General features: G+C 38.5%; 1 protein-coding gene across 1 annotated transcript; it reads right to left on the reverse strand.

The window, feature by feature from the left end:
- Positions 1-1,323: 1,323 nt before the first annotated feature.
- Positions 1,324-10,379, reverse strand: LOC133877857 (urea-proton symporter DUR3). Its single transcript, XM_062316296.1, has 9 exons — positions 10,072-10,379; positions 4,707-4,814; positions 4,527-4,622; positions 4,336-4,418; positions 3,991-4,211; positions 3,634-3,896; positions 3,298-3,536; positions 2,101-2,750; positions 1,324-1,768 (listed from the first exon to the last, which is right to left on the reverse strand). The coding sequence occupies exons 1-9, from the start codon at positions 10,252-10,254 to the stop codon at positions 1,497-1,499; spliced, it is 2,115 nt and encodes a 704-aa protein (XP_062172280.1). The 5' UTR covers positions 10,255-10,379; the 3' UTR covers positions 1,324-1,496.
- Between the last annotated feature and the right edge of the window lie 255 nt (positions 10,380-10,634).

Consider the following 10,634-nt stretch of genomic DNA (forward strand, 5'->3'; position numbering starts at 1 on the left):
GTGAGGAGACCGATACCTGAGTTTCCGATACATGTTTGTCCCGAGCCTTGACTAGAGAAGTTGAATATTGGTCCTATGACCTCATCTGGATGAGCCACCTCTCATGTATCCTAGGAAATAGCCTTTCCCAAGGATGATTAGTTCAGGCGTTTATCTCTCAGGATAAGCCTATCCGAGGGTCTTGCTGCCTTGGCTTGGAACTCCAATTCTTCTCAGGTCGATACTGACCTGGAGGCCTATGATTCTTCAGATGAGATATGATACGTTTACAACTCTAACAACTTTTTTTAAGATCAACCATTAGATATTTATAATCTACATGTAGGAAAACAAATTCAATTGTTAGTCTTAAAAAAAGTTTATACAAGAGTTGTTAAGACTTAAGAGTTATACAATAATCATTTTTCTTCTTTATATAGGTCTATTTGAGTGAGATTATTCAGCAAAGCCACCGTAATCCCCAAACAAATTTTTATTTGTTGGTGTACCTTATCCAATGTGCAACCCCATTAATCAATGCAGCTTCCTCGGTTTTTCCTAAATCTAAATGTCGTTCGATACTATTCTGACATGTGCTTAAGAGAAAACAAAGCTGACAGACATGTGCACAATAGTCACGCATGCATGGTATCTCAATTTCTTCCCTCTCCAAATCTAGTGAATTTGGTAAGTAACTAAAATCACCCACTATATTAACGACTTTTTTTTTTTTCCTAATGAATATAAGCTATTAGCCCCATTCTCGTGGAAAAAGGGAAGTTCTCGCTAAAATTTGCAGGTTCTCACTCTATTATTATTATTATTTTAAAAAAAAAATTAAAAAGGAAAAAAGGTTACAATGGTATAGGTTTTTACTTTAATGCCAAGTGTATTTGATTACCCTAGACTTGGAAACGGATCCTCTCCATTTCCTTTGAAATAGAGAGGATCCAATCCTTATAAAACAAGGAACAAAATTGTCATTTTAATTTTTTGAGCAATTTTACCTCTTGTTTTATAAGGACCGGCTCCTCTCCATTTCATTTAGAACCGTTTGCCCTAGACTTCATTAATTTTATTCATTACCCTCCATCCACCCAAAGTCTATGGGGGTTAATGATATCATCATACAATTTCTGAATTGCTCATTTCATCATATAGAGGGGTTACTGCGCAACACCAATCTTAATTTCATGTTATTGACGGAGAACCTAAACATCTTACACCAGAAAACGCATTGATACTGATTTACAAATAAATCTAGACCGTTGAGAAACTACAGCACATATATTGTATTTTTTTTTTTTTATAGCACCTGAGCCAAATCCACTTGGAAAACTAGTATTTTCGCACGAAAGACATTATTTATTACGAAATCCTGATAAAAGATTCTAAACACATAGTTACTGTTAGATGCTCCAACTTTAAATCTTGACAATGAATTCTAAAATACAGTCTAAAAGATTCATTTAAGCTAAAAGAAACTGCGCGCTTAGACAGATGTAGATTTGAACTTATTACTCTGATGCTTCTTTCCTCTTGGCCTTCTCTTTCTCAAGTAAGTAAATTTTCTCTGCTTCAGGAATAGCCAGCATGATTGTGTGCAGCTTGAAATTCATCTCCTCAACCTTTTCCATGAGCTTGTCATTTGTAAACATGGCCATAAAGATGCTTTGGATGGTGCCCCAGCTTTCTATTAGTGGTAAAACAATAATTACGGCAGAACCAATGGTGCCCCATGCCATAGCAATCACTGCCCAGAATGTAAAGTACCCCTTACTGAATACTCCTGCATCATAGAAAATTAAGTTACCGATTTATCGATTATAGTCAGAACAATGGATCTCTCGCTAAACAAAATTGTACTTTTATATAGAGTAATGTTATTTAGTGGATTGCTATACGACTGTCAGACAACTAAGATGATGTGGCAGTAAAAATTACCATTTGGATCAGCAAGAACTTGTAAAACGAAAAAATCAAAGGCCAATTTTTATTGCCACATCATCCTAGACGAATATTAGTTCTTCATTGAAAGGAGAATGGTGTTTGGAAGACTACAATAGCATGAATTTTGAATACTGCAAAGAATTCATTCAGCTACCTACTAACAGAATTTACCTGCTGGAAGAGAGAGAACAGGCCACAGTATAACAATCAAGACAGTAAAACCAACACCCCATTTTACTATCCATGCTTTAGCTCTCATCAGTTTTTCCTCATTAAACTCTTCTGTTGGCTGCTCTCTCTTTTCCTTTTCAACCAGTGTGATCTGCCTAGTGGTACCCCAGTCATAGTTTTGAGGCCACAAAAAGCTACAAACAGCATGAACAGCTCCTCCTGTAAGTAGGGAGACAAGGTTTCCAGAAAGCATTGGTGCATTTCGGCCGGTTGTATCAAGATTTACCCGGCCATACTCGGATTTTGTAACGGACAACCAAGTGATTATTCCAAGAACACAACCACTGGTGGCACCAAGGATGGCACCAATTGCATTTGCTTTTCTCCATAGAAGCATAAAAGCAATCGGAATAACTGCTGAACCAATTAGCACTCCCATGGCAAGGTACATCCAGCCCAAAGAAATCCCAGCTTTGTTCAGTATTACAGCTAACATCCCCATAAAGCATCCGAAGACAAGGACAACTCCCCTTGACACTCTAAGGATTTGCTTCCCGCTTGCCTCTGGATTTATGTAAGTACGATAGATATCATATGTGCATAATGAGGATACTGCAATTAGCTCAGATGAACCAGCAGATGTCACTGCCCTGATCATTATAAAAACAATCAAAGGTTAAATAGGATTTAGAAAACTTGGAGTTTGGAGAATATCAGGCATACAAATGTAGGAAAAACCATTAAGATGATAACAAAATGCAAACCTTATAGTATTTCACATCGGCCAATCTTTTAGAATATTGAAACAAGAATCAAAATTTTGGTGCTCATCTTGTATTAAAGGATCGTGAAGATCTTAAGTGTTACTTTGAGACATTTATTACGTTGCATATGATATAAATACTAGGTTTCAAGGATTTGAAAACTCAAAATATAGATCGTCACAGAACTGGGATCAAAGAATATTAAATTGAATATAAATAAATACAAGAATGACAACATTTTTTAATCTCTATTTGCAGAAAGTATAAAAGAAGAACTACGCCAACGTTTTCAGGTTTTCCTGAATTTGAGTATGCATTCATAAAATTTTGAAAATATTTTGAGAAAACATGTCATCACTGTCAGAAAATAGATTAACTGACCCTTCCAGGTCTCCTAATGTACTTTTTGCAAGTAATGCTGACTGCGACTTACATGAAAAGCATAGTAAGAAGAAGAACAGATCCTCCTTTCCCCATCAAAGCTATAGCAGTAGCAGGAGGAACAAGTCCATGACTTGCCTCGCTTTCTGTAATCGGTAGATCAAGTGCCAGTGCTCCCAAACCCAGCGATGTTGCCAAAGAGAATGGCACCGCAAACCAGACCAACCCACCCAACAAGTAGCCTTTATGAGTTGATGAAGGTCTTGCAGCAATGGCACTCACCCAATATCCCTATAATTTTAAAATGGAAATTCTAGTATGTGAGGCTAAATTCTAAAATGGAAATGCAAGGGAAATGGATTTGCATCCAGTTAGTAGTAAAGCTTACATTGTCAACAAACACAGTGCCAAAGTTGCCAACAATGTTGATAATCCCAAAAACAAGCCCGCCTGAACTCAACATTGTCAAGTAAGACCCTTTGTAATTCCCACTAACGGGGCCACAAGATTGCCCATGATGGGAAAATGGCTCCTCACATATTCTTGATTTGCTTGCTACCTCAACCAGATGGTTGTATATTACACTAGGGCTACCAAGCTCATTGCTTGCCGTGTAAACCAAGTAGACAAAGATGACTAAAACAATATGCACTGAAGCCAAAAGCAAAGAAAATAACTCAGACTAAAACCAGAATATAAATCAAACATTACACAGAAAATTTAAGAATATAATCAAGTAAATTACCTATAACAGAATGTATATAGCTAGCCAAGAAGGTCGCTTTTAGTCCTCCAGCTAGTGTGTACAAAATAACTCCAAGCGGTATCAGAAAGCTAGCGGCATAAATGTTCACTCCTGTCAGTGCATTTACAACAGCAGATCCACCAAGGAGCAACATTGCTGTTACAATAATATTTGTCAAAAAGCAGAAGGCAAGGAAGACAATGTGCGCCACAGTCCCCCAACTGGCATTAGATGAAGATTATCATTACGTTAGTGGCAAAAGAGCTAGTAGAAAAGTATTTAGCAAAGGATGAATTCACAGTACATCATAACATATGGATAGGTTGTCACTAGTACACAACATACCGAGCTTTTACTATTTCACAAACAGTATGAGCATAAGGAGCCTTTCTTTTGATCTCGATAGCCATTACACCAAACAAGAGTACCTGTTCATAAAAAATATTAAAATCAATTACTTTCTAAGGATGATAAGAATTTATAGAATTTCAAGTACTTCCAACAGTTCAAGGGAGGCAAATTTTCCTTGAAGTTACCTGGATGGTAGCCCCACTAGCATACCAGAAAGGCCCGCTAACGCCATATTCCCAAGCAACATTTGAACTTTGCAAGATTGTAGCAGCCCATGTCCACTTTACAAATTGCCCATTAAAATTTTATGTCAATAGAATATCAGGTCCATCTAAATGTGCAGTAGGTAGGTATGTGGAAATTACCTGAGATACAACCACACTAGCAATAAGTCCTGTCTTGATGTTTCTCCCTGCAGTGTTGAACCATTCAGATGTATGGAGGGACCCAACATAACGCTTCTCCAGCCATACCTGATCCCACCAGTAAGTTTATAGTCAGAAACAATAAATTAACCAAAAACTGAGTGGTAATAATAATTGTGGTTTTCGAGCTTCGGTAATGAATGTCCAAACAAATGGTGGCAGATAATAATCATAGGCTTCTATATTTCGTCTATATATTTGACAGCATCAAACAGAAAATGGACACACTCAAAAAAACAAACATAAAATGGACAGACCATGTTTCATGCGGGATTGCGACCCTTGGCATTTGGAACATGCAATTCATTAAAAGTATAAGCCAGAAGTGTTTAGGGACTGATCTAAAGACCGATGTGTGAACAATTGTGACAAGAAACTGCAACAGAAGAGCTTCTGGATGGCTAGGGAACGAATGGATTTTGGAGAAAAATCTTCAAATCTAAGTCTCCTACCAGGCCTTTCCTGAAATACTTGATAGGGAATAGGACACAAAACTTTCTCGTGGCATGACATAATACTTGTCTTATCCCACAAAAAACAAAACAAAAAAGGTAACCAGTAGACTAGACTTCAAAAAGAGATGATTATTCAGACTAGAATCAGCAAAAATTGAACATATAGTTCACAACTTAGAATACTAGATTGTGAAAGATTAGATTCTATTCATCCAAAAAAAAAAAAAGATAGATTAGATTCCCTAGAAATTAGACAACCCCGACTATTTGGGATTTTTAGATTGAAGATATAAATGACTGTGGAATGATATGTAATTTCTTAATAGCATAAGAAGTTATATGTAAACCTTCTAGAAGAAGGCTAGGTGTCCTATAGCTGTCATAATACATAATATTTGTAACGACTCGAGGAAAGTGCTAGCTATATCTGCACTATAACCGCAAAAGAACTAATCAAGTTGCAATTAGAACTCCATAAAATCACTTATATAATCTAGTCTCACCTAGTAAAGAACCAAAGGCTCCTGGTGCAACTTCCCTCAAGGATTTTCGGCCTGTAAGCCTTGTGAGAGGTGTTTACAAGATATTTGCTAAAGTTCTAGCAAACAGATTGAAGTCGGTGTTGGAGAAGGTCATTTCCAAATCTCAGAGTGCATTCATTAAAGGGAGGCAGATTCTCGATCCAATCCTTATTGCAAGCAAATGCGTTGATAGTAGAATTAGATTGGGGGAACCAGGTGTCTTGTGTAAAATGGATTTGGAGAAAGCTTATGATCACGTGAATTAGGACTTTCTATTGTATATGCTGAAACGGTGAGGTTTTGGGGATAAATGGTGTTTCTAGATTGCTCATTGCATTTCTTCTGTGCGGTTTTCGGTGTTAGTCAATGGATCTCCTTATGGGTTCTTCAGCAGCTCTCGAGGATTGAGACAAGGGGACCCTCTGTCTCCCCTTTTGTTTGTGTTTGTGATGGAGGCTTTGAGCCGTATGATTTCAGTTGCGGTTAATGGGGGTTTGTTGGAAGGCTTCAAAGTTGGTAATGCAGATTTTTCGCATCTTCTGTTTGCAGATGACACTCTGATCTTTTGTAGTGCTCATTCTTCTTAGTTGCGTCGTTTACGGAGTCTCTTCCTCTTGTTTGAAGCTGTTTCGGGTTTGAAGATTAATTTGGCAAAGTCAAATTTAATTCCTGTGGGGAATGTTGTTCAAGTGGAAGGGCTAGTCGACATCATGGGGTGTGGGATTGCTTCTTTGCCTGCGAAGTATCTTGGTCTTCCTTTGGGGGCTTCCTATAAGTCCACTCATATTTGGGACGGGGTTATCGAGAAGATAGAGCATCGCCTGGCTAGTTGGCAAAGGTTATACCTCTCCAAGGGTGGTAGAGTCACCCTTATTAAGAGTACTCTTGCCAATATGCCTACTTATTTTTTGTCCCTATTCCCTATCCTGGGGAGTGTCGCTTCTTGCATTGAGAAGTTACAACGGAATTTTCTTTGGGGTGGGGTGGGTGAAGAGTTAAAATATCACTTGGTAAGTTGGCCGAAGGTTTGCACCCCAATCTCAGAAGGGGGGCTGGGGATTTGGAATTTGTTGACGATCAACCGTGCTTTATTAGGCAAATGGTTGTGGCGATATAGAATTGAAAGAGATGCTTGGTGGAGAGTTGCGGTGGATTCCAAGTTTGGCAGTTTATGGGGTGGGTGGTGTTCCTGCGAGCCTGTTGGTCCCTTTGGGGTGGGGTTGTGGAAGAATATCAGGAAAGGGTGGGAGATTTTCTCCGGTTTTACTAGATTTGTGGTGGGGGATGGGACTAGGACAAGATTTTGGCATGATCTGTGGTGCAGGGATACAGTGTTGAAGGAAGCTTTTCCTGTTCTTTTTGGTATTGCTCGGGAGAAGGATGCTTCCGTTGCGGATAATATGGAGATTTTGGGCGGCTCTATTCAATGGGACGTGAGCTTTGTTAGAGAAGCGCATGATTGGGAAGTGGATGTCTTTGCCTCCTTCTTTCAGGTGCTCCATTCAGTCACGGTGAGTCGAGATTGTGCAGATAGGCTCTGTTGGGTTCCTTCCAAGAAAGGTGTGTTCAAGGTTAAGTCCTACCTCAGCTCCTTGGTTAGCTCTGTAGGTAGACGCTTTCCTTGGAAGAGTGTGTGGCGGACTCAGGCTCTTCCGAGGGCGGCGTTTTTTGCGTGGACAGCAGCCCTAGGCAAGATTCTAACGGCGGATAATCTCAAGAAACGGAAGATCATCATTATGGATAGATGCTACTTGTGCAAGAGAGATGGGGAATCTGTGGACCACCTTCTTCTTCACTATGATGTGGCTTCCACTCTGTGGAATCTTGTTTTTTCTCGGTTAGGTATGTCTTGGGTTATGCCTAGTAGAGTTATCGACTTATTTTCTTGCTGGTGGAAGGCTTGAAGGCCAAGGAGTGCTGTGGTTTGGAAGATGGTGCCCATATGTATTTTTTGGTGTGTTTGGAAGGAGAGAAACCTTAGATGTTTCGAAGACATGGAGAATTCCTTGGAGAATATTGTTGCCTCTTTCTTTCGTATGCTGTATTTTTGGATGGTGGCCTTTTTGTCACCCTTGTCGATTACCTTTTCTAATTTTCTTGTTCCTTTTTCTCTGTCTTCTTAGGCGTTTCCTTGTGTATACTTCCAGTGTATTTATAGGCGCCTTACGCTTTCAATAAAACTTTATTTACTTATAAAAAAAAAATGTCTTAATAATATAACCACTCTATGTGGGCTATTCATCTTCCCAATATGGGGCTAAGGTATTACAATTTCTCCTCTTCTTAAATCTCTGACGTTACTAAGTAACTCCAGTACCAAATGGCGTTACTAGGTTGTTCTGATACCATTTGTGATGACCCAAAGAAAGCGGTAGCCACATTTGCATTATATCTCTAAAAGAACTAGTCAAGATGCAATTAAAGCTCTCTAGAATCACTAATAAAGTCCAGTCTTACTTGATAAGGAACCAATGTGGAACTTAGTAATCATAAGTGCAAAAGAACTAGTCAAGTTGCAATTGGAGCCCCATAAAATCACTTATAAAGCCTAGTCTCACCTAGTAAAAAACCAATGTAAGATTTAGCACCCATGAGTGCCTTAATAATATATCTACTCTATGTGGGCTATTCATCTTCCCAGTGTGGGGCTGAGGTGTTATAATTTCTCCTCATCTTAAATATTTGACGTTACTAAGTAGCTCCAGTACCAAATGGCGTAACTAGGTTGCTCTAATACTAATTCTAATGACCCAAAAAAAGCGCTAGCCATATCTGCATTATATCTCTAAAATGACTAGTCAAGTTGCAATTAAAGCTCTCTAGAATCACTAATAAAGTTTAGTCTCACTTGATAAGAAACTAATGTGGGATTTTGTACCCATAAGTGCCTTAATAATCTATCCTCTGTGTGTGGACTATTCATCCTCCTAATATAGGACTAGGGTGTTACAATATTCTTGTATTTTGGCTTACTACTTAAATGAATGAATGATGAGCAAGGAGCTTTGTTGAATCATTAGCTGCATTCCATTTTCAGATATTTTTCATTCTAGTTTCATTTCATTAGAATAACAATGTATAGCAAATAACCCTTTTTTCTCTCGTCTTCTCTGTTTATTTTCTTTTTTCGTTCTCCTTTGTTCTTCCACACCTTAGGGTTGGAGGTACTAGCGTCACCATCACCACAAAAATGTTGGTTGGCTGATGTTGTTGTTGCTACTGTCTCCTTCACCTAGGGTGTGGGAATGAAGTCCCTGATAATCTAAATGGTTCGAGGTAGTTGTGTGGCGTTTATACCGGTGCAATGCATTCTGTTCGGTTTGATGGTGGTTGCAGTATCGTCGCAGTTCTTTGTGTGTGCTAACAGAGGTGAGGGGTGGCCCCGCAGCCACCCAACCGTTTAGGTGGTGGCTGCATGGCCCCCTCAAGAGGTTAAAGGTGGCCATGTGGATGTGGTCACCTCTCTATTTTGTTTTAATTTTTTTATCTTTATCAGTAAGAAGTCAGCTTCCACAACTGAAAAATAAATATCTTTTTCAAAATAAGCATGTTCAATGTTTGTTTCTTTGAAAAAACTAACGAATAAAAAGTTTACCAAACAGTTTTCTATGGCCTTACAATCAACACATTTCAAATGTGAACCCCACCGAAAACACTAATCAACTTTCCATCACTTGAAAAAAAAATTTCAAATCAAAACACAGAATACCTTTCAAAACTATTAGCAAATATAGCCAGTAGTTTTCCTAAAAAATGTTTTCGTTTCAAAACGTTTTTTGTCGAAACAAGCGGAGGCAAAATAAAATCCAAACGAAAGCATCTAGAAACGAAGAAACAAAAATTTCCTTAATACTAGTGAACCAAAAATGTGTAGCACATATCGAGAACTTAATTCAAACATGTTTAGATTTACACTTCGTTTTTGACTTATTCGAAGTAGTTGTTAGCTGCCTGTTTACTGCTGTGAGAAGTTTTACGATAGTTGAGTAGTGGGGATTGGTTGTTCATATACATGGGATTGTTGCTAATTTTTAGGCAGTGGAGATAGTGGATTATTATCTACTTAAGTAAATCTTGGAGAGCCCAAGTAAGACGTCTGAAATAAACATTTTCTTAGCCCAAACAGTTGTTTTTCTCTTTCAACAAAAGCTACAGCACCAAGATGAAAGCAGTCATTTGAAATGTATAAGGGTATATAATGGGTTAAGCAAATACATAAATTAGTGTATAGTCGACCAAAGTTGACTATACACTAAATGCTCAGTTTGAGGGAGAACAGAAAAGAAAATAACAATTCTGAAGAAACAAGTAAAGATAAGGCATACCCACCAGGAAAGATGTGAAAACAGCGAAGAAGGCTCCAAAGCCAAGAATAACAGAGTACCCAACGGCTTGATTAAGCACTGGTTTCCCATCAAAGAAACTGCTCTGTCTCACACAGGCACCTTCAGAGAGATGATAGTACTTGCCTGAGAATCCCAAAGGTGGACACTGCGATTGAGACGTAGCCATCAAGAACGTGAGCGACTGCTGTTACTTGCTTGCTATATCTACTCCTCTTTCATGTTGGTTCCAATAAGAGAGCCTTCTCTCTGATTGGAACCACCGAATTCAAAGTCAAACTAAGAAGTATATCTCTCAGTATGACAGGAATCTTGTTCCGTCATTTTTTAATGGATTTTTTTTTTTTTTTTGGGGGAATATTTTAAGTCAAACTGGCTCTTGCTTCGGGCCTATTTCCTCAGCAAAAACCCAATTATGGGCTAGGTTGGGCCTGGCCCAAGAGGCCTAATGATAACTCCGATGATCATTGGTTACATTTGCTAAACCAAATTTATTTGATTTGTTAAATACCTACTCAAAATGAAAATTATAAAAGAAATGCTAGACAT

This window comes from Alnus glutinosa, chromosome 9, assembly GCF_958979055.1.
Source record: "Alnus glutinosa chromosome 9, dhAlnGlut1.1, whole genome shotgun sequence".
In the NCBI taxonomy this organism is placed as follows: Eukaryota; Viridiplantae; Streptophyta; class Magnoliopsida; order Fagales; family Betulaceae; genus Alnus; species Alnus glutinosa.